Raw genomic sequence first — 25,903 nt, 5'->3', positions numbered from 1 at the left:
AACACTATAATCGTTCAGACCTACGACCTTCAGTATCAGTTCCATCCATTCCCTGTTTCTCTTTCCTTGTCCAATCAAAAGACGTGTTACACCCACCATCAAAAGATGAAGCATTGAGCACAAAGGGTAATTGACAGATCGGGGATGTGTGTACAAGGTGATAAGAAAACAATGCCTAGGGGCTTATCTCCACTGGCGAGTAAATTAGCGCGAATCCCCTTGTGTATCAGGGGCAATAAAACAAATCTGCACATTTGTATTGCAGGGAAGTGTACTGTGGGCCCTTTCATGTGAGAAAACTTGCAGTAGGCCCATTATTAAAAAATCATAACTCGACAGCCAGCTGGGGGGGGCCCGGGCCCCTGGGCCCAGTGCCTGGGTACGGGCCTGAGCCATATAACAGTAATATAATACCTGACTGGACATATGTAATGAAAATGAAATTAGGTCAAGGAACAGCATCACCTATAAACAACAATTAGGTAGCTGTAAACAACAGAGCAATAAAAAGTGCAATACACCAAAGACTAATCAGTCACGGGTAGAAGATGATACTAAAAGTTATGTTAGAAGAGGGGTGAGAAATCGAAAACAGACAGAATTCTATAGGACTTAAAGAAATGACACTAATGGCAAAGGTGGTTCATTGTTTCTCCAGAAAGATTCAACTACTATACACTGTAACAGTGCATTAAAAAAATGCTTGGATTTAGCTATTACATAAGGTACCCGAGGAATCAGGTTAACCTAGAACAAAGGTTACTGCTCAGGTACCATGACTCCTTCTGATGTCAAGAAACAGAATGCATAAAAGATTAACCATGACTAATATTTTTATGGACCTTCAGGTTTACTCTTGTGTATGAATTCAAGGAATAAGATTAGACTTTCATTCTTCAGTTAACTAACAGCACTCATACCTATACTTTATCAGAAACTTCTTAACAAAATTGGATTTATTGAAATGAAACAATGTAATAATTGTAAAAATTTATTCAGAACAGTACAAAAGTTGAGGAGACACTATTTGAATTATTTACCGTACTTTTTTCCCAACAAACATGCCCATATCGGCCCGATATTGGCTAAATGACGGAATATCTGCAGGAGACCCTTTTTGTAATGTTCAATGTTAGTGAATCTATCTGGTTTAATAACGTTTAAATAGGAAGCATATTATAAAATTGATATTTATAGGACAATGTCGTCCCGATGTCGGCCCGTTGTAATAAACATACTTATAACTTGACAGTTTAAAGTATAATGTCGGCCCAACATAGGCCCGATATCATAATTAACACTCAAGAGAAAATGTTACTTTGATTATTTTCGTTCTAATTACTTGTTGCATTAAAATTAATTGTATACATCTGTTTTAATTAAAAAGCGTGAATGATACTTTGTATAAAATAAAAATGTAATGGTGTGTCCAGGTAGAGTAACAGTTGTCAAAAGAAATTACCGCGGTTGTTTCCCTTGGCATTTTAAATTTGCAGTGAAGATCCAGGCGGGATATAGCTGTATTGAATTATTTCGAAATTATTAAGGTAAAAACGCTCTGCCCTGAACATTTTTAGCTATTCAGGTTAGGAATCAATTTTAATTGTTTATCCACAAGATTTGACAATGTTTGTTGAAGCTTTTTTTCCGAAATTGTTATCTGTCATTAAATGTCACATGTTTTCGCGACTTTCTAATGTTTGTTTTATTTCATTGCATGTCAAATGTGGTCGCCAAGCAGAATAACAGGCATGGAAAGAAATGAAAGGCAGCTTTTGGAGAACTTCGATTGTCTGTTGCTGTGCACAGTATGTTGTCATAGTATGTGTAAAAAGACTTGGTCACAGTTCAAAATATTTATAATATAAAATTATATATACAAAATAACAACAGGCTTGTTTCCTTTTTTTCAGAAATAGACTATTTGTAATTAATGTAAAAAGTGTTAAGAAATGTCATTGGTTAAAACTGCCCAGTATGGTTAATTCTTGCAACCCTGTTTGAACATCGAATGAATATCCTAGTAATATGAGCCTACATTGCATAACCATTTTCAGAAGCTGTCATGGGTTCCTTGAAATGCTGCAGAAGTTGAAATTGAGTGCAGATAATGGTTTCAATCAGCCTCTGATCGTGACGGTGGCAGAAAAGCAAGGGCGGACAAGAAACGTGATGAAGCGTCGCAATTTATTATAACTCGTCTGTTTAAACTGTGAATTAAGTCTTCTACTGGAATCATTTATTATGTAAAGGTCTCTTTGAACTTGTAATTACTTATTTTACACAACTTTTATGCATAATGATGGAAGCAGTGTTTTTATTATTATTTTTTTAGCCTTTATTACCTAAATAGCTTAAATTATGTATGTGTTACTTTTCAATATATTTGTGTTATAATCATTTTAATTTGTTTTGTTTTTTAAAGAAAACTCAGTCAATTTGTCATTAAACAGTTTGTTTAAAAATGTTAGTTAATACCAGTAGAATTATACATGTATAGACTTTTTACATAATTTGTTTTACATTTGTTAGTTAAGGTATATATAAATATGTTTTACACCATTATAATAAAAATGTTGGAATGAGTAATACATAAGTATAATGTTTTACATTTTCAGTTAAGTTAAGTTAGTAATATTATTAACAAATACTTTCATTGTTCCAGTTTTTTTTAATAGAATGTTAAAATAAAACTTTGTTTAAAGGAAATTTTTCTTTCATTTATTTAAGGAACTGGTTAAATGGTAGGCCCTTAACAATACCAACAACAATTACAAATAATTGAGGCCAGACAGGGACTGGGGAATGGTTAAAAGTACCAATACTATGTTGTTGTTTTTTTTGTTGCTGGATAGAAATTTGCTGAATTTACTTGTTACAATTTTGTGTGTATTGTATGACTACTATGCTGTATTTTGCTGACTAGTCTTGTTACTATTGATTGTGTATCGTATGACTTCATTGTTGTATTTTGCTGACTAGTCTTACTTGTTACTATTTTTTGTGTATCGTATGACTACTTGGTTGTATGTTGCTGACTAGTCTTACTTGTTACTATTTTTTGTGTATCATATGACTACTATGTTGTATTTTGATGACTAGTCTTACTTGTTACTATTTTTTGTGTATCATATGACTCCTATGTTGTATTTTGCCGACTAGTCTTACTTGTTACAATTTTTTGTGTATCGTATGACTACTATGTTGTATTTTGCTGACTAGTCTTACTTGTTACAATTTTGTGTTTATCATATGACTACTATGTTGTATTTTGCTGACTAGTCTTACTTGTTACTATTTTTTGTGTATCATATGACTTCTATGTTGTATTTTGCTGACTAGTCTTACTTGTTACTATTTTTGTGAATCATATGACTCCTATGTTGTATTTTGCTGACTAGTCTTACTTGTTACTATTTATTGTGTATCGTATGACTCCTATGTTGTATTTTGCTGACAAGTCTTACTTGTTACTATTTTTTGTGTATCGTATTACTACTGTGTTGTATTTTGCTGACTAGTCTTACTTGTTACTTTTTATTTTGTATTGTATGACTACTATGTTGTATTTTGCTGACTAGTCTTACTTGTTACAATTTTGTGTGTATCATATGACTACTATGTTGTATTTTGCTGACTAGTCTTAATTCAGTGCTCCAGCTAGCAATAAATAGAGGGGCGCAGCACCCCTCTAAAATTTGCCCTCTTAAAAAGCGCCCCTCTATTTTTCAGTTTAAAGCCCTTTTGGTCTCTTAAGTTCCTGTTTTCAGGCTGTATAAATCGCCAGAAACATCGACATGAATACACAGATAACACCTTTCCGGTACATGACTGCCTAGGGCATATTAAGTCAACACATTGTGAACAAACAAGCCCCAAGGGCATGGTTTGTTATCAGATCACTAATTAGTCTTTTGTTGCAGACGATAGTAACATGCTGTGAGAGATTATCTCTGGGGTCACGCTTGGTTAAGCACAAATCACACTCTAATGAAATCAAACTCAGCACTATTGATTTTATTAACTTCTGAATTCTCTGGCTATGATTTTTTTCCCAAAATAGTGATTTTTAATTCAAAATACCTATTAAAATTTGAAAATTAAACATATTTTTTTAATGCGAATATTCGGTTAATTTTTAGTTCGAAATTACAGCATGGACTTTAAATTTGTCAATATGTAATTACCGATGTCGGGCCGATATTGAAATAAATATCGGGCCGATATCTGACCGATTTGAAATGTTTGCTGGGTTGGATTTTATTGCTGTGTTACTTGTGAAGTAAAATTTGAAACAAAACTTAAACTTCTTCAACATACATTTTCTGAAAGACATAAAAGACAAGCAGTAGCTGCCAGTTTTGACATAAAAATTAAAAGACAGAATTACTTTAATGAACAAGACAATAAACATTTTGGAATAAACAGTGCACAATTTACTGAAAAAGAAATAAAATATTTAATTAATTCTCCCAGTGAAACAAACTTTGAGTGTATGGACATAGTTTCCAGCATAGAGGATAAGCTTAACATGGAACACCATCAAGGAAATCTAACTTCTACTACATTCACAGAAGATAAACAGAAGGTAAAGGTTCAAGTTGAACTAACGCCATCGCCAGAGAACGTCAATTCTCATCATGAAAATAACTTGCTGGAAAGCATATGCTCAGAAAATGAAAACACCTCAATTACTACAAGTACTTCGCCGTATAACGCTGGATTGTATACATCCGCATTACCATACATGACGTGGAACACTGGAGGTCAACTCACGGCATCGCCATACCTTTTATCCAGTCAATCCACTAGTCTGTCTCATGTACTAGTGTTCCAGCCCCGCCAAACTTACGTAGGCGCGCCAATACACCTCTGCAAGATGAAAAAGTGGAGGGCTGCTGTTGCGCAAAAATACAAAAATTAGAAAAGACCATTACGGAAACTACCAATAAATTAGAAGCATTGATTACGGACAGAAATGATGAAATTCTGGATGCAATGACAAAAACACTCCAATATCAGCAAGAACTTTTTAACACATATCTAAACTCAAAAAAAGAAGACGAAACCTTTCTAATAAACATCGCAGAAACCACCATGAAAACTTAAAAAAAAAATGATTCAATTTCGCCTGTGTATCAGGTCCGCCTCTGCCGCCCCAGACGAGGCAGTCGGGGGTAAGTCGCCCCTGGAGGGTCCACCATGGTCAGGCCACAATTTGTTGACAATGAGTGGGTAGGCATGATGGATGAATTCCCACCGTGATGTCCGGGTAGAGCGACGCGACGCGACGTGCCAATGATAAACAATTTAATTTGTTTAATGTGGATTCATTTGTGTGTGTGTGTGTTTTATTTGTAAATAATGTACATCATTTTATTTTATTCAATCATTTGTGTGTGTGTGTGTTTTATTTGTAAATAATGTACATCATTTTTTTTTATTCAATGTGTGACTGGACTTAATATTCACTGCGAATTGGATTTACTTATGTGACTGGATTTAATTTCATTAAAATAAAAAATAAATGCTTATCTGATTCATGCACCAGATATGATAAAGTCTGTAATAATGGGAACTGTCTCTTATTTGTGTTAACACTGATACACCCATATCCTGCACTCTGTGGCCAGCACCATTGAAATGTTCTGAGATTGGTTTTTCTCTTCGTAGTCGCACGTCAGCCTCATTATTCAGTTCCCATTATTACAGACTTATTAAAGAATTGGAATTTATAAAGAAGTTTCAAACGCAATCACCAAATGGACTAAATACAAAAAATCAACTTGATGTCCTGCTACGGGAAACTATCTTGTAAAAAATATATGTGAAAAACATTTTATATTAATCATCAACATAAATGAATGTAAAAATAATAGTACTTTATGCAATTTATCTTGTCCATAATGTGTATATGATATATAGAATAGCAAGTATATATGATTATTTAATCAAATATCATTAGAATATTATACATAGATATGGATTGAAATAATTAGAGTCATTAAATAAGTTTACCCTATTTAATTTATGATAATAAGTTAAGGTAGATTATAATTACATATGATGATGATTGTTTTATTGTAAAATATCAATTTATTAAATATATAAAGCACACATTTAACATAGGATTAAGATACAATATGTAAGTGTTTAACGTCATTTCATTTTTGGCGAATTTTTACATTTTTTTGGCGCCATTTTATATAACGCCATTTATGACGTCATCATGTACAACGTCATTTGACGTTTAAAAACAGTTTTCTTTGTTATTTAAATTGTGCAGTCAAAAGACGTAAAAATGTAGTTAACATATAATTTCCAATGTTTTGATAAAGGCATTATGCCGAAACGTCAATTAAAGGAGTATAATCAGAGAGTTATATTTTAGTTATTATATAATTTCTTTTCTGTAAAATTAATTGGTGAAAAATGCAGTAAAAATATTTTTTGTAATAAAACATGAATTAACAAGACTATTGCCAAGCAATATATGTCCCCTACAGGCTCCACCATTGTCAGAATTTTTTTGTGTGGTTGCAATAGGCGTAGGAACAAAATGAAAAGACATGCATAATGTCCATATTGCCATCTATCCATGTTACAAGTTTCATGAAAAATATTAAGAACTTTAAAAGTTATCACAGGATCCAGAAAAGTGTGATAGACTCACGGACTGACGGACACACAGAGCTCAAACCATAAGTCCCCTCCGGTGAAACCAGAAGGGGACTATAAGGGTTAATCTTCAAAAATGATATGCCTATAAACCTTTTTACAGGCAGGGATATTGCTATCCTCCATTCCCTTGAGGAAATAAAGCAGGAGCAGCGGGAGATTAAGATAATGTTGGCTACGCTGATGCAGAGGCAAAGTGGACCTGTCGGAAGTGCTGATCTGCCAGACGGTGTCACCCTCCCAGTTGCGAATGTGGAGGCAATGCATGCATTGGAAGAGAAGCTTCGAGATCACACAACAATGCGAGTCATGGTGTGTACTATCTTATATTTTTTTACGCTAGTATTTGTATTTATTTCTAGTAGTATTGTGTTTAGTCCTTGGTAAATCATCTTAGTATTTTTCTTTAATATTAAGATTATATGCAAATTCTACCATATAACTAGGGCTGTCACGATACGCCGTGAGCGTACCGCTGTATATCGTGGTACGGCAACACTGTATCGCGATTCATACCGCGATATTTTACAGAATATGTATCTGTGAAGAAAACAGCAGAATAACAAGTTTTACAAACTTTATTAAACTCAATAATCAGAAAACACTGGTATCATAGTATGACTAGAAACTGTAAAAGAAACTGTAATAAACTTGATAGAAGTAGTCATTGTTATTGTTCGCGTCTTTTTTTAAAATGTCCGCCATGTTGTTTACAATAGCTGTGACTACGATCTGTGTAAATCGAACGCTTCAAGGGCATGTTCAAAATGCGGAGTCAGCGGGCCCAGTATTGAAAATCCGTAGCGTTCTGACTCTTCCTCGACTTATTCAGAATCTTAAGATAACATGATTCGGAAGTGCCATGCTTTGAACGATCGATATACTAAAGAAAGAAAATAAGAAATCTGTCCCTAATTCCAAAAAAGGTACGGACCCATACATCGCCGTATTTTAAACGTGAAAGTTAAACATCTACAAGTGGAAGCGCTTGCTTGACCTGGATATTAACGGATTATTTATTTAGCCCTTTTAAATGGCTTCTACATTTTTCCAAACGATATTTATATCAAAATAATTATGTAATGTATTTATATCTCTGCTTATATAATAATATTATAAAACCGGTGCGGCAACGCCGTACCGCGGTGCGATTTTTTTCACGACATGCACCGCGATATACCGATATACCGGTGAATCGTGACAGCCCTACATATAACATATTTGAAAACTCTGTATGTTTTGACCTTTTAGGTAGACTATATATATATATACCTTGCCAATATATGAGGCTCATCGTTAAAAATAATGATCAAGAGTCTTATGGCAGAAGTCCTTGACAACCAACTGGCTGTCCAGTTTAATTGGACAGGGCGTGACAAGATGGCCTTTCAATCCCTGAAACTGTGTTCTGTCATTCAAAGTAAGTTTTTCTATCACAGTTAAAAAGCAGTTGTGCAAATTATGTTAATAAAAGACTCATATATATTTGTATAACACGTGTTGTCGTAGGACTTCAAATTTGCAACTATGGAAGTGTAAAATTTAAACTTCCATAATCCCAATCTTAAAGGTTTTATGTATAAATAACTTTAAATTTCAGAACTATTAAGATCAAAGTCTTACATTTGTTGTTATGAAGTGATTTAAAAAGTATTGTTTGATCAATTTGTAATTCTGATGCTTGTAAAGAATCTATGACAGTAAGCATGCATTGTTTTAACATGTAATGTATTATAGCTTAATTGAAAAATTTATTAAATAAATCGGTATACAAGTTTCAAGTTTGAATATTTTAGGTTAAACATATTTTTAAACATTAACTATAAGCATACAAATGTTTTCACTTTTTTAGGATCTGTGAGAAGAAATTTTCCACACACAACAAATAATAAATTGGAGTACTTTATAAAAGATTAGCTGCACAATGCCAGTGACCGGGATGGCGGGCGAAAAAAAAGGGTAAATTTTAATTACCAGCTCCAGCTCCTGACTACCAAGATTGACTGTTATTGAATTTGCCTGAAGCAACTATATACAGCACTTAACCCTTTACTGCAGAATTAATACGAAAATTAAAATGTGTTTTCTCAATCAGAAGATTTGTGAAATAACTGTATGTATGGAACTTTGATATGGGGGTGTATCGATACACCCTTAAATATAAACATATAAAGGTGTAAATTGAGTATATATTTTTTAAATTTATTTAAGCATATTAAGATACAATTCATGTTATAAATTATTTTTGTTTGTTTGACCATTTTAATGATGACATTTTGACATCATTATTGTGATTATTCTGTATAACCGTACTTATGACTATACAATTAAAATAAATTTTCACAATAAGCCAATTTATGTTCCTAGACATAAGGTGAAAGAAAATCGAGTGAAAGTATTAGGCCCAAAATCAGCTATTGTAGATGTAATCTGTAATGCGAACATAATTAACAATATATATTCCGTATTTTAAATTTGAATCATACTTATTTTTTGTCATAGTTCCTCTAAATTCAGAATAAGGATGAAATTAATAACTAAATGTATTATTTTGTAAATAAAGGTTTAATTGGTAAGAGGGCAAACTTTTAATTTCACATATGCAAATGTAAAAACTGCACAAACATGATACAACTGTTTTATATGCATTTAAATAATATGTAAATTAATGGAAATGTATATAAATGCCAAATGTCAATACTAACATTTAATGAATAATGCAAAATATGTACTAAAAAAAGAAAATTGATTACTATATTTGTTGTGTTTATTCTATTTGTGTTTATTGTTAGTGTATATAAATACCAAATGTTGATAAATTACAATTAATGAATAATTCAATATATGTAAATACTATATTTGTTGGATTAATTTTTCGTTTTGTTTTTTGTTAATGTATGTAAAAACCAAATGTCTATAGATTTCATTTTAAAGGGAAAGATCTAGAAGATCATGTATGTCTTGTCAAAATGTTAAGCCTGCTCCTATTTAGCAGCACCCTGTATGCCTTTTGGGGTAATGTTATGAATAATGCAAAACATATGCTGAACAAAGGAAAATTGAAGTCTTTTTTTAATTTAGTTTATTTTGGTCGTCTCCAATGTAACGTACTCAGAATCTTAAAACAAACTGTGATTAAATAAGTTAGATTTAAACATTTTTGAACGTTTGCTCTTTTTTGTATTCATTTAAGTTTTTAACTGAATATATGACTTCTACATACAATTAGTGCTACTTTAGTTAGGAATTAAATTTACATGTTTTTCTGACATAATTCATGTTATAAATTTAGCATTCTAATTTTTCTCTAAAAGGGCTTTATAACTTTGGTTTAATATAAATAAATGTAGGATTTGTTTTTTCCCATGTTTTCCCATGTCAAAATCATTTTGTCTGAAATTGTCGTTCACATTTGTGTTGTATTCATGGCCAGCACATGCAAGATGTATAATATTACATAACATGCCGCACCATTAGCCGATTATTTATTTCTGTGTAACATGTGTTCTGGTAAATCATGGCCATATCGCCTTTTTTCCTATATACAAGTATCTTATGTGTTGATTTTTTAAACTTTTTGTATCTACATGTACATGTATTATTTGAAGCTTAAAATAGTTGTTTTAATGTAATTATGACATAATACCTTTTCAAAGTAATTGTTTATAAGATAAATCAGTGTTGTTTGTTATATACATGGCAAAGTGCTGTATTTGTGGTATTATTGAAGGTGTTACATAAAACCGACGACGGGCCGATAAGCCATTTTGCCGATATCGGGCTGACAACTGGCCGATAAACAATTTTGCCGCTATCGGGCTGATCAAATGCTGATGGGCAAGCCGATTGCGGCCCAACATCGTTTACGATATCGGCCCGATATAAAAACTATATCGGGCCGACGGCGGCCCGATATAGGTTTGCTGGCTGGGAAGAAGATGTACAAATGAGTATGCAGTTGTCACACACTGTAGATTTTCGTTATGAAGATGTTATGTTAATTTGACTTACTTATTTTGTTTACTGTTTGGACTTAATTTTCCTCCAAAATTTATATCTAGATGCTCATAACTATTAGGTCAAGTTATTACCCATTTTACACACAGTACATAGAAATATAATAATAAAACTTAACTTAGACATTTAGCCCAACATTACAGGTTAATTGCTATGGTAAAGTAGCTTACTTGGTAAGTAACTGACTTTTGAATTGTCTTTCTACTTCAAGTGCCTGCTTCATTGGTGAAGTGTTCACCCCAGTACACTTCTTACATTGACATCAGTTAACATTGTAAAAACATACTACAGTCCACTCTCGTTATCTCGAAGTCGGCGGGAACAACAAAAAATATCGAGATAACGAGAGTTCGAGATATCCGATTAGGCGTTTTCAAAGAAAAAATGAGACGAAAATTTACCTTGTTTTTTAACATCTTAATACCTGCTAAGTTATCTAACTAAAGCCGTCACCGTGTGGCATAATACTCTCTTCCTGATGTATACGCGTTGTACGAGGCACGAATAATTTTTCTATTTAAATGCTTAAAATGACGTTTTAAGTATAACAGAATTGCATGAACACATGCAGTTATAATTTTTCTAAACTGTCGAGTAAACGACGGTGTATATACGCAAAAATATAACTCAATGCATTTTGGAATGTTGTTTTTAAAAACAATTAGTCTTTCGGCCTTTCGGCAGGCTGTGTATTAATTGCAGTTAATTGATGTTCAAGTGACACTTAAAGTGACAGGCCTTAATCAAGATTTAATTGCTAACGACATTACACACGTGTGATCATTGATGTAATTAACGGATCGATTTTCTACCGCACAGTATCGGGAGCAGCCGGGCGAAGCGGGACGGTGAAGTATCAAAGAAAAAGTTTCTCACCTTTTGCCGACACTGGGAAAGTTATTCGCACTTCGAGATAAACAGAACAGAACAGAACAGAATTTTTATTTTGACTTAAGCATAACAAGCTTATCGTCATATACAAATACATGATAATGTTACAGACATGCGTGATGAATATAAATAATAACATTGTATAAATTACATTCATCAATTCATAAATCACTCATCACTGGAGAGTGAGAGTGCTCTAATTGCAAGTTATAATGTGACATGGAATACATATAAAAACATAACCACATTTGATACATCCATGGTTAACAAACAACATGTACCAAGCAAAGTACCCTCAATTGTTAGTATAAGCTATAGTTCTTCTTAACATTCATGTGATAATAAACAAAGTGTTATCTCTTTTTTTGAAACATGATATACAATAGATGGCTAACTTTCTAAGTGTCGTTTTCTTACTACTATTAAGGAGTTTAATAAATTTGAACATACTAGGTCGCTTGTAATAGAATTCTGGGATATATTTGATTCTTTCTTCTAGGTATAACGGACATATTAGTATGAAATGGTACTCATCTTCGATATCGTTACAGCTACACAAGGGGCATATTCTTTCGTTCCTGTCAATATCATGATGTCTGCCTGTTTCAATTAACAATTTATGAGATGAGAGACGCATTTTGGCAATAATCCTTCTATGTTTTTTGTTTTCAATTAAATCTAAATACGATGACCTTTCGAATGCAGGTTTCAATTCTGTATACATATAAAACGATGTTGACGAATCAATTTTAGTCCTCCATTCAGCTACATACTGATCTCGCAATCTTATTTTTAATAAAGGGATGAATTTGTCGATATTAATAGATTCTGGGAATAACCATACATCTCCAAATCCTGAATGGTTAAGTATATCGCGCACTTTTGATGACCAATTCACTGTATTATTTCTTTGAACAATTTCCGATCTTTGCATATTTATAACAGTGTGTAAAATACAGTTACTTTGTTTTGTTTGATACAGTTTTAGAAAATATTTAACAATTCTTAAATAGCGTCCAATGATTAGAGGGAAACGACCGACTTCCGCATACAATGACAATGAATTAGTTGACATCTTTACATTTCATAATCTTTTAAAGAATTTTCTGTGAACACGTTCAATATTATCGGCAGTTATAAACCCCCATACTTCACAATTATAATTCAAAATTGACGCAACATATGAATCGAATAACTTGAACATGATATTTATTGGGACTACCATCTCTTTTGTTATAGAAAACAATCTATTCATTGCTCTTGACGCTTTACCATACAAGGTGTTTGTGGCTGGTATGTATGATCCGCCACTAGATAAGACGATACCTAAATAGTTAAAGTTACTAACTATTTCAATTTCATTGCCTTTGAATGTCCATTTATAATTTTTGTTTAAGACACCACCCTTTCGAAAAACCATTATCTTTGTTTTATCAATATTTACAGTTAAGTTCCACTTATTACAATAAATTTCTAGGTTGTCTAAAGATTGCTGTAAGCCTTCTTTGGTTTCGGAGAAAATAACTGCATCGTCCGCAAATAGGAGTAGATAAACCGATAATTGATCAAGTGTTATACCAGCGTTTAAACCGTTTTGAAGACTGAATTCTATATCATTCACAAAAAGTGAGAACATGATCGGCGATGTTATTTCCCCTTGCAATAGTCCAACGTTGCTACTAAATAAGTCAGAAAGGGAACTCATGTGTTTAACTTGCAGTTTCACCTCATTGTACATCGAACGAATAATAGCCATTACCTTGCCATCAACTCCTGATCGAATCATTTTGTACCAGAGCTGCCCCCTATTTATGACGTCATATGCTTTCCGGTAATCGATATAGCAACAAAAGAGTTTATGTTTATTATGCAGCTGTTTTTCGATTAAGGCATTGAGAATAAAAATTGCGTCGGCTGTGCTACAATTCGGTTTAAAACACAGTAAATACATGTTAAATCGGGACTCGGGACAAAAATTTATATCGACATATCGAATTATTCGACATAACGAAAATCGAGATAAGCGATGTTTATTTATATAGATAAAGAAGGAAAAAAAATGGGACATTGAGCTTACTTCGACATATCGAGAATATCGAGATATCCGATGTCGAGATAACGAGAGTGGACTGTACATTGAATCTGTGTACATGTACATTATTTTAGCTGATTTTACTTTATAATTGGTTGTTTGCAAACACATACCAGAAAATGTGTGCTTAATGTGAAAATCTTTCCTACTATTTTCTGGTTTCTCCTCAGCATTTTTCCATAATGTGACATTGTCTTACCCTGACAATTTTTGTATCTAAATACTTTGTACACAAAATATCCTTTATGATATGCAGCCATTAAAATTCTCCAAGTCTTACATCAATTAAGTTTCTTTCCTCCCCTAATGTGGAACATTTGCCAATGTTATGATGTTCATCCCCTTTTTGCCCATCCCCCAAAGTGTGTGGGACAGGCGCGCGTCCCTATTACCTTACATTGTGTGTTCTTGCTATATGACCTATTCTATTGCATTTAAAACATCTGGCACCTTTATGCCTACAATCAATAGATAAGTGATTGTACATACCACAACGTTCACATCGCCCCGCCGGTCTTCTTCCCCCATGTGGTTGCCGCCGCCCAGGTGTGTCATTAGCCTGTTTAAACATGGGTTTTGCTTGTCTTCCGGTCCCTCGACTATTATATTCGGTGAAAGCTGTCATCTGGTTCCCTGACGCTTTGCTACCCTCCGCCATTTTTGTAAGTTTCACATACTCAGCAACGTTTGTGACGTCTTTTAAGAAGACAAGCTTCTTAACATCATCATCCAGTCCATGGACGATTTGGTTGAAGACCTCTTTGTCTGATCTTCCCAGCCTCTGGCCAATTGCTTGAACCTAGTTTCTCCACATATGTAACTATATTCTGTTTGTCCTGCTTTCCTGAAACAAATTTGTCGAACAATGACAATTTCGACTCTTGCTCTTCGAATCTTAACAAAAACACATCCTTTAATAGCTCATAATTGTTTCTTGTGTCTTCTTTTAAAGACATGAACCATGACTCGTCTTCCTTTGATATTGCTAATCAAAACTGTAAGCATTTTTGTTCTTCATTCCATTTGTTTATGTCTGCTACACTGTATTTTATTAAATTTTGACAAAAAGAAAACAGGATTATGTTTGAGATCAAATTTTTGTAACGGAATGTCCATTTTTGGCATTTTGAAACTAATATATTTTTTTACTGTAAACAATTAAGTCCACTTGTTTAATGATCACATCCTCATTTTGCTCAGGTGAGCTAAAAACATTGTTATGACTTTAGAGGCCGCATTTTGTTTTCCAATCTTCATAAAACTTGCTCAAAACATTTGTTCAAATAACAACTTGTATGAGTTCAAAAATGATTCCTATCCATTGAAAAACATGGCTTTAAACATGAAACTTTAAACTTAGAATAATTGCAGTTTTGGAATTACTGCTTATTAAATGCCTGATAGTTAATTACATAAATAATTGATGTAAACAGATCATCCAACTTTAAAAATATAAAATACACAGGCATTTATTAATTTATAATAATACATACGTCTATTATTAAAAGAAACAAATTGAAGTTGTCGGGCTCATATACCTTTCTGCTGGGCCGATATAATATAATTGGGTGCACTGTACATGTATGTTCAAGGTATACACGGTACTGAAGATTAAACATGATGAAACCAAGTCTTATAAATTGTCTGAAAAAATGAATACTAACCTCCATTTTATGTAAGATTCCAATTCCTAAACTATATGTTGAAATTTTGAGTGCTTGCCTGCAATTATGTTATGATCACTGACAAATCATTTGCTTTGTAATATCTAGAACTCTTAGAAAAAAAAATTCATGCACAATGCAAGTCCACTTGTTTAATGATCACATCCTCATTTTGTCTTCTTTATTTTTTTTTAATTAGTACAATAGTTCTCCACCATTATGTAACCGGACCGAGGTAAAACTGTGCCCTTGCTATTAATAGCACAACACAACTCGCTTGCTGCGTTTACACTTTTATTCATTCATAGTTCTCATAATTTCTCCACAAATTCCATCCTCCTATATTGCATTCTTAAGTACTCCTTTCTAACTCTATTAAATTCCTATCGGATCTTATATCCAACTTATTTCTAACCTATTTCCAACTGTCTCTCTTACTTGTTACTGACTTTCTATCTTTTTTTACTGACTTCTTACTTCCTTTTTTAAAATCACTTTTCACTCTTTTGAAACCCTTTCATCCCTAATACCAAGTCACACCCACACATCTCACTGACCAATCATCTCTATCTTTCACCAACCAATCATACAGATCCCTAATACCAAGTCACACCCACACATCTCACTGACCAATCATCTCTATCTTTCATCCACTGATCATACAGTACCTTACTTCCTTACTTCTATAAGACTGTAATTAATTAGTCTAAGAATCTTTACACTTTAGTCACAGTCCTTATTTATAGCTAGAGCTGATAAGCATACAGTCTGCATCCTGAGTGTGAATTCTACATCCAAGACCATATCTTACACAATATAATCAATATCAAGTTAAACATGTGGTTCCAAGTAACCTACTACTGCCATTCAGTAGACAAAGAAATCATACTCAAACATATTCACAGAAATCACTTCAATCTCTTTAAAGCGGGTATATAGGATTTTTTATATGTGTTTAATTGTAATATATTGATAAAATATGTTACAATAACATAAAATGGGAAGGAAAAATGATACATTTAAGCCGAATTTCATAAAATGCAGACAAATTAGCGCCCCGAGTTGATTGTGACGTACATATTTTCCTACAATAACCGAAGCATTCGTCTTTGTATTATGATCGGAGTTAGTGTTCGTGTGTCGTATGAATAGATATCGTTGCGGGAATTCAAATAAACCGTTCAACTAAGTTACGATTCACATCGTACATGTATGGTATACATGCTGGCGAATCCGGCAGTACAGCCGTTTTAAATTTCAGAATTAAATATCTGGCTTATTTCGCATTTTTCGACACATGTTCTTCTTAACTTTTATATTAATTTATATTGATAGATATATATAATAATTTTTTACACATTTTATATAAATTCATAAATATTTGACAAAATCGTATATACCCGCTTTAAAACTCTAATTATGATATTGTATGAATATATAATGCACTCAATCAAAATCAAATTATAATAAAATAATATTTATACTCTGTGACAATACTTTAAAATATTTCATTATGCCCCCCTTCGAAGAAGAGGGGGTATATTGCTTTGCTCATGTCGGTCGGTCTGTCGGTATGTCGGTCTGTCGGTATGTGGGTCCGTCCACCAGGTGGTTGTCAGACGCTAACTCAAAAACGCTTGGGCCTAGGATCATGAAACTTCATAGGTACATTGATCATGACTCGCAGATGAACCCTATTGTTTTTGAGGTCACTAGGTCAAAGGTCAAGGTCACGGTGACCCGAAATAGTAAAATGGTTTTTGAATGATAACTCAAGAACGCATACGCCTAGGATCATGAAACTTCATGGGTAGATTGATCATGACTCGCAGATGACCCGTATTTATTTTGAGGTCACTAGGTCAAAGGTCAAGGTCACGGTGACCCGAAATAGTAAAATGGTTTCCGGATGATAACTCAAGAATGCATACGCCTAGGATCATGAAACTTCATGGGTAGATTGATCATGACTCGCAGATGACCCTTAATGATTTTGAAGTCACTAGGTAAAAGGTCAAGGTCACGGTGACCCGAAATAGTAAAATGGTTTTCGGATGATAACTCAAGAATGCATACGCCTAGGATCATGAAACTTCACATGTAGATTGATCATGACTCGCAGATGACCCCTAATGATTTTGAGGTCACAAGGTCAAAGGTCAAGGTCACGGTAACCCGAAATAGTAAAATGATTTTCGGATGATAACTCAAGAACCCTTTTGCCTAGGATCATGACACTTCAAAGGTACATTGATCATGACTCACAGATGACCCCTATTGATTTTCAGGTCACTAGGTCAAAGGTCAAGGTTACAGTGACAAAAAACGTATTCACACAATGGCTGCCACTACAACGGACAGCCCATATGGGGGGCATGCATGTTTTACAAACAGCCCTTGTTTCAATTTTGTTTCCAATACATTTTATTTTAAAACTCTTTATTTTTAGTGTTTATGCATCTATTAGGTTTAATTTTCCAGTAGTTCATATGCCAATAAAATACAGAAAAATGCTATTCAATTTTTAATTTCAATTCTATTTGGGATTACATGTATATCAATAGCTCAGTAGTATTTTGGGAAGTTAGACTTTACTTGGAATTGTTTCAGTACGTAAGCAGTTAAGATTTAAACAATATTTACTTTTTTTAAAGCTCTTATATCACATACAGTATATTTCCAAGAATGGTTACGCTAGAAAGTAATTAGACAATTTTCAATCTAAAAATTCAGCAGCTCAGTTCCCTTTGTAAAAGTAAAATTCATTCCCAATTTTAGCAATCACCTCCAATATTTTGACAGCGATCAAACTTTCCTAGAACTTTTCATTACTCAACACCGTAGTAAATGTACCAAGAAAAAGTTAGGTCTTGTGTTTCGCTATAAAACACGTTCAAGGTTTGCTGTCTTTTGGCATATTATATGTTTGTAATATCTTTAATATTATCTAGGTGTTGTTTGGCCCATTACTGTGGGAACCATATTCTCACATTATCAAATTGAAGTAAGTTCATTACAACTATATTATATATTTATAATAGTTACAACATAAGACAATAATTATAGTATTGTAGAAATCAATATTATATAAAAATAAGTACCGGTATATATATGTTTAATCTGTGAAATAACATTTTAAAGGGAGGAAATTCACCTAACATACAGGGAGGTAATATTACCCTGTAACATTACTCCATAGTGTACAAAAAAGCCCGTGGCTCTATATTGCTCATATGGGAACCTTAGTGACTAAACTTTTCTTAGAAGTTTTTGGTTTTACAACAAATGTTTCTTCTTATGACCTTGCTTTTCATCTGAAACATTTCAGACCCTCTAAATTTTTGGACGCCCTCATTTTTTGCCAATATAGCTATTTTTGGTGACTCAAATTGCCGGAGGTCAGATTTTAACCCATAATCAATAACTCTAAATTTTCTGATATTTTATATTACACTCTTATTTTATCAAAATTCCAAACTGTTCCGTTCAATCCAGAAACACATGGAACATAAGTTTTTACAACAGGATGACGGTCATCAAACAAGTGGACATTTGCGTAAGGGTTATTGGCTAATAGCCATGTACACAAGATAATGGTTACACCAGATAACATATAGTGACATTGTGAAAATTGAATAACAGGATGATGTCAGATGCCAATGATGATAATCTTAAAAAAAAAATGTAACACAAGTTGCAAGGTTTTAAGAAGTTGCTAAAGACAACAATTCATGAACAATCTCTAATATTTAATATTGCATTAATGACGATTTCATTTTACACGGTATACAATATGCTTATCTTTGATCTATGTGGGCAAATACAGGCTTGGCAAAATATTAAGTAAAACTCATTAATAAATGTGTACTTTGGAAAATATTGTGAACAGTATTGACAACAGGAAGTATCGTTGAAAACGATGGATGCTCCCTTAATGTTCACCAGAAAAATGTCGCAGTAACCTATATACACATTTATGAGTAAGAAATAATATACTAACCTGTACATGTGTAATGTTGTCAAGAAATGAAGTTGAGAAACCACAAACATTACTAAAGTAGAAAACCAATTGAAGGAGCCAATCTATTATAAGCCTCGGTGACCTTGATCCCAGTGATCTCAAACCCCATCAAAAGGTAGAGGACCATGCAAGGTACCTACATGCCAAATATAAAAGAGATCGGTCAAATATTGAAGGCGCTACGAGAAACTGTAACCAAAGTGTGACCTTGAGAAAATCTATTATTAGCCTCTGCGACCTTGACCTTGACCCCAGTGACCTCAAACCTCATCAAAAGGTAGAAGTCCATGCAAGGTACCTACATGCCAAATATGTAAGAGATCGGTAAAATATTGCAGGCACTATGAGAAACTGTAACAAAAGTGTGACGGAATGTGACGGAAGGAAGGAAGGACAAACTGGCAACTAAATTTCCATTAAATTTTTCGGGGATCGTAAAAATGGACGCTATCATTAACTAATATGATTCAACAAATGATATTAAACTAGGAATCATCACCTCTGTACATTTGTGTCTCTTAATTTTTGGTAACCTTCAATTTTATTGTACTTTGTGTATCTAATTTTTGGGATACAAAAAATAAATATTTCAGTCCCCATAAACATATAGTAATTATGGTATGTAAAATGATCATAAAGAAAGGACCTTTGGCCAGTCGTCGAAATTCGCACTAGTCCGAAAGCAAAAAACTAGTATTTTTTCTTTCAGGCTTGTAGGAAATCCAATATTACAAGCCTGACGTGCTTGTACAATTCATTAAACAGAAAACGAGTTCCACTTTCATTTTCAATATTTGTAAACAAAGTTTTGAGCCGCTTAAATCAACAGCCACTTATGTTTTAACACACTGCACACACGTGCTGGGCAATCAGCCGATAATTGGATTACTGCGCATAAAGCGCATGGTTTTGTGATTCCCGGATTACTATTATGTAAAATAAATGTTTTGCGTTGCGTTCGGCACACAGAGAGTAATGGCCAAACAGTTGTCAATCAAGTACGTCGTTGAGGAATGCGAATCTGAGGTAACTGTGATTGACGCATTTGTCAACTGGCTTTTTGTAGAATAACCTGGCACTTAATTGCTTATATATTTTCGGGTGGTTCAGGTTTGCTCTCTCTTTCACATGGATATATGGGATAACTTTCTGCTAATATTTTTCCTAAAATTTATGTATATATTTATAATTGTGATTTGATTGAAATCTGTGTGTGAAATTAATTTCTTCTCATTTCAGGATCCGAAAGAGGCTGACTCAGATGACGAGGAAGCTAACTTGGATGAGGATGAAATTAATAAGAGATTTGTATTGTATTCTAAAGATTGAATAAATGAATGCTTCTTTGGATGTTTTATGTTATGTTTATCTGCATTTTTAACAAAAATGTTTGGGCCAGTAAAATCTGACTCGGGCTTGTTCAAATTCCCATAGTTCTAGCCCGACTTGCTTGTAGATTTAAATCTCAATTTCAATGACTGTTTGGCTGTGAAAAGTTTTGGCAGAATATGTCCCTTTGTTTGTTTTTCCTCTGTATTGAATATTTTATCCCATTTTTTTCAACTTTTTTATTGCTTCTGGGTGGATCTCACAAAAACTTTGACTGTATAAGAAGATATTTTTAAATACTAAAAGGAATTTTGGTTGCACATCTTTTGGGAGAATTTGCAACCCTTTTTCTGTTTTGCCACTCAATAATATATGATTAAGTCCCACAATTTTCATGTTTTCAACTCCTCTTAAACTTCTTTAACTGCTGGCAAGATTATAGTTTACCAACTGAATTACCTTAAATTTTAGATGATCATTCAGGCTGCAGCAGGTTTTGGCAGAATTATGACCCTTTGTCGGTTGTTTAGTATACCTGAGCACAACAACTCATTGTGAGCTTTTGTGATTACCTTAATATGTCTGTCCCTTGTCATTGATTGTTTGCCATCGATTGTCAACATTTACCATTTGAATACTCATAAGTCTTTATTTAATGCCCAATCTTAATGAAACTTGGTCAGAACATTTCCCCAAAGATATCTAAGACTAGTTCAACAAGATATGTGTTTGTCAGAAACACTATGTCTCCTTCTGCGCCGCTTTGAAGCTATATATTTGAACTTGAAGGATGACCTTGACCTTTCACCACTCAAAATGTGCAACTCCATGAGATACGCATGCATGACAAATATGAAGTTGCTATCTTTAATTTTGCAAAAGTTATGGCAAATGTTAAAGTTTGACGCAAACAAACAAACAAACACACAAAGCAACAAACCAACAGACAGGGCAAAAACAATATGTCTCCCGCTATAGTGGTGGGGGACATAAAAAGGTTGTGAGGTTGAAAACTTGGTTACTAAATCAAATAACAGAAAAAGTTTGTAAACAGTCTAAAAGTCACATTCCTAGTCCAATCTTCTTAAAACTTGCTCAGAACATTTTTTCTTATCATATCAAGACCAAATTTAAAAGTGCTTCCATTCCATTGAAAAAACATGGCTGCCAGTGGGCAGTTTACCTTATGTATAGTCTTGCAAAAAAATTCGCTTTTAAATCAATTGCATATGCCATAAAACAACAAATTTAAATGTTATTATATATTATATATATCATGGATGTATAATTGTTACCTTTTGATCCGCTTAATCCACTGTAAATGCAGACTTTGGACACATAAGGTAGTCTGAAATTGTATAGATATATATATATATATAGAATGTGTATATAAATTATAGAAAAATTTGAAAAAATATAGAATATTGATTTAGCAAGGAAACCGATACTTACGTTTTAAGGCCAGCAACTTCTTAGCTACAGAGAGTCTTGTATCAGCCAGATGCTGGTTTGTGATGCTTTCCATGTCTTTGATTGACCTTTTAAATGGCATTCCGCAAACTGAAAAAGGGTGTAGAAAAGAGATAATGGCTTCGATTGTGCACGTCCATGCTCTCGCAAAAGTAATTGAAAATAAATGTCCATCATTACATCGTATATTTTAGCATAAAATGGTTTATACAGGATGCACTATATTGATGTATCAAAGTTTATACACATATTGGATACTTGTATATTAAGCTAATTCAGCTCGATCCTATGTTTTAACAAAATTGTTTTTAAATACAATGCTTTCCAATTTGGTAAAGACTGATTTATGTGAGTGATTTGTAGTAAAACAAACATTTTGGTTTCCAATCTTCATAAAACTCGCTCAAAACATTTGTTCAAATAGCATGTTGTATGAGTTCAAAAAACACTGTATAAACTAAACATTTATTTGGGATAAGACAAAATTTAATTGTTTTTTCACAAAAACTAAAAATGACCTCACACTGCTTTCTTCAGCAATGTTCAATGACCAAAACAAGTTCTAAAGAATGTACGGATCTCAAGCAATAACAAAAGTGGCTTGCAAATCTACAAAAATGGTTCCTATCCATTGAAAAACATGGCTGCCAGCATCATAGATGTCCTCATACGGCTAGATTGTATGTCCAACATTAAAAAGTAGCTCAATATAAGCACTGAGCGTACCTTCTAATGCAAAACCCTGTCATATTTTTCTGACTTTTTGTGACTATAAAACCTGTTTGCATGGGTACCTTTACCTACATACAGTTTTGTCTGAAGCTTGGATTTTACAAATACATTCTGAGCAATTGTCCACTCTCTTCATTATTATTATGCCCCCTTCTAAGAAGAGGGGGTTTATTGTGTTGCTCATGTCGGTCAATATGTCCTTATGTCCGTCCGTCCACCAGATGGTTTCCGGATGATAACTCAAGAACGATTAGGCCTAGGATCATGAAACTTCATAGGTACATTGATCATGACTCGCAGATGACGCCTATTGATTTTGAGGTCACTAGGTCAAAGGTCAAGGTCATGGTGACCCGAAATAGTAAAATGGTTTCCGGATGATAACTCAAGAACGCTTATGCCTAGGATCATGAAACTTCATAGGTACATTGATCATGACTCGCAGATGACGCCTATTGATTTTCAGGTCACTAGGCCAAAGGTCAAGGTCACGGTGACCCAAAATAGTAAAATGGTTTCCGATGATAAATCAATAACGCTTATGCCTAGGATCATGAAACTTCATAGATACATTGATCATGACTCGAAGATGACCCCTATTGATTTTCAGGTCACTAGATCAAAGGTCAAGGTCATGGTGACCCGAAATAGTAAAATAGTTTCCAGATGATAACTCAAGAACGCTTATGCCTAGGATCATGAAACTTCATAGGTACATTGATCATGACTCGCAGATGACCCCTAATGATTTTCAGGTCACTAGGTCAAAGGTCAAGGTCACAGTGACTCAACTTAAAAAATGGTTTTCAGATGATAGCTCAAGAATGCTTACGCCTAGGATCATGAAACTTCATAGGTACATTGATCATGACTTGCAGATGACCCCTATTGACTTTCAGGTCACTAGATCAAAGGTCAAGGTGACTTGACACAGTAAAATGGTTTCTGGATGATAACACAAGAAAGCTTACGCCTAGGATCATGAAACTTCATAGGTACATTGATCATGACTCGCAGATGACCCCTACTGATTTTTTAGGTCACTAGGTCAAAGGTCAAGGTCACAGTGCCAAAAAACGTATTCACATAATGGCTGCCACCACAACTGACAGCCCATTTGGGGGGCATGCATGTTTTACAAACAGCCCTTGTTTCAAAAAAGCTTTATTTTTAATAAACAAGGATATCAGTAAAACTGATGGATGCTCCCAAATGATGCTTTGTCGATATATATGGATGGATGCTCCCCAATGATGATTTTTCGATATATGGGTTAATTTTGCGGAAAAAAGACCTTGAGAAAATCTAATATTAGCCTCAGTGACCTTTACCTCAGTGACCTCAAACCTCATCAAAAGGTAGAGGTCCATACAAGGTACCTACATGCCAAATATGAAAGAGATCGGTAAAGTATTGAAGGCGTTACAAGAAACTGTAACAAAAGTGTGTCGGAAAATCTATTTTTAGCTTTGGTGACCTTGACCTTGACTCCAGTGACCTCAAACATCATCAAAAGGTAGAGGTCCATGCAAGGTACCTACACGCCAAATATGAAAGAGATCGGTAAAGTATTGAAGGCGCTATGAGAAACTGTAACAAAAGTGTGTTGGAATAATCTATTATTAGCTTTGATGACCTTGACCCCAGTGACCTCAAAGGTCATCAAAAGGTAGAGGTCCGTGCAAGGTACCTACATCCCAAATATGAAAGAGATCGGTAAAGTATTGAAGGCGCTATGAGAAAGTGTGAAGGAAAGTCTATTATTAGCTTTGGTGACCTTGACCTTGACCCCAGTGACCTTAGGTAGATAGAGTTATGGTTCTTAGTCACTGCACTTCTCCTACTTGCCATCTGTTTATATTTCAAGTTTCAAGTAAATCCCTTTAGTACATTAAGAGGTATGTTCCGGACAAAAATTTACTTTGAAATTAAATAAAGGGAGATAATTAAAAAACTAAGGTAGATAGAGTTATGGTTCTTAGTCACTGCACTTTTCCTACTTGCCATCTGTTTATATTTCAAGTTTCAAGTAAATCCCTTTAGTAGATTTAGAGTTATGCTCTGGACAAAATTTTACTTTGAAATTAAATAAAGGGAGATAATTCAAAAATTAAGGTAGATAGAGTAATGGTTCTTAGTCACTGCACTACTCCTACTTGCCATCTGTTAATATTTCAAGTTTCAAGTAAATCCCTTTAGTAGATTTAGAGTTATGCTCTGGGCAAACATTTACTTTGAAATTATATAAAAGGGGAGATAATTAAAAAACTAAGGTAGATAGAGATATGGTTCTTAGTCACTGCACTTCTCCTAGTTGCCATCTGTTTATATTTTAAGTTTCAAGTGAATCCCTTCAGTAGTTTTAGAGTTATGCTTCAGACAAGAATTTAATTCATACTGAAGTACGGAAGTGCGGAAGGACAAACTTGCAACTATATTAACTCATCATGATAAATCAGATGGTCATTCTCAAGCAAATGTCCATAAAAAAAATTTGTTCAGGATTCTTTTCAACATTTTGGGGTTAACATAATACATCCATAGCTTATGGTATTATGGACATCACTGGAAGTATGACAGTACTTTAATGTTTCCGTAAACAAGAATCAAAATAAAATATTGAACAAAGGCAAGCCTAGTCAGATGGACACATGCCCATCCTGCAATATTCCTTGATTCCTCCCCACTAATATGCCATCACAAATACTGGCCCTCCCAAACTTTCATTAATTATCCATATTTTTTAGGCCCAAATTAATAAACAATCACTGTAAAAAAGTGACGCTGAATGGGTCAAGTTCCCCCCGGGTACTTCTTCCCCGTACCCCGGGTACTTTGAAGTATACTTCACCGTACACCGATTTTCAAATAATACTTTTGGGTACCCAGGTATACTTACAGGTACCGCATCTTTCCTAATAGAAAAAAAATTGTACCCACATTTTTTTTCGTACCCAAAATTTTAGTACCCACCTTTTTTCTTAAACAAAATGTTTGTTCCCACATTTT

At 33.9% G+C, this 25,903-nt stretch overlaps 1 protein-coding gene and 2 long non-coding RNA genes across 4 annotated transcripts in view; 2 read left to right on the top strand and 1 right to left on the bottom strand.

Moving 5' to 3' along the window:
- LOC127878979 (uncharacterized) overlaps window positions 1–22,253 on the bottom strand; it is an 81,178-nt gene extending 58,925 nt beyond the window's left edge. The window contains exons 1-3 of one of the 2 annotated variants that reach the window (XM_052425574.1): window positions 22,145–22,253; window positions 21,988–22,040; window positions 14,168–14,522 (exon numbers count right to left, since the gene is read on the bottom strand). In XM_052425574.1, the coding sequence (XP_052281534.1) occupies window positions 14,168–14,233 (66 nt within the window). In that variant the 5' untranslated portion in view covers window positions 14,234–14,522; window positions 21,988–22,040; window positions 22,145–22,253. Of the gene's footprint in view, window positions 1–14,167; window positions 14,523–20,009; window positions 20,217–21,987; window positions 22,041–22,144 lie in introns of those variants that run through there. The other variant, XM_052425581.1, reaches the window with a different exon arrangement.
- On the top strand, window positions 6,512–10,491 carry LOC127879046 (uncharacterized). The gene is made up of 3 exons (XR_008048894.1): window positions 6,512–6,990; window positions 7,930–8,098; window positions 8,531–10,491. It is a non-coding gene; the product is annotated as an uncharacterized LOC127879046 (long non-coding RNA).
- On the top strand, window positions 20,024–20,710 carry LOC127879032 (uncharacterized). The gene is made up of 2 exons (XR_008048890.1): window positions 20,024–20,361; window positions 20,603–20,710. It is a non-coding gene; the product is annotated as an uncharacterized LOC127879032 (long non-coding RNA).
- Window positions 22,254–25,903: the final 3,650 nt, after the last annotated feature.

The sequence above is a fragment of the Dreissena polymorpha genome, chromosome 1 (assembly GCF_020536995.1).
Source record: "Dreissena polymorpha isolate Duluth1 chromosome 1, UMN_Dpol_1.0, whole genome shotgun sequence".
NCBI classification, from domain to species: domain Eukaryota; kingdom Metazoa; phylum Mollusca; class Bivalvia; order Myida; family Dreissenidae; genus Dreissena; species Dreissena polymorpha.
Note: the sequence above shows the minus strand (reverse complement) of the source record. Positions and strands in the feature narration are given on the sequence as shown.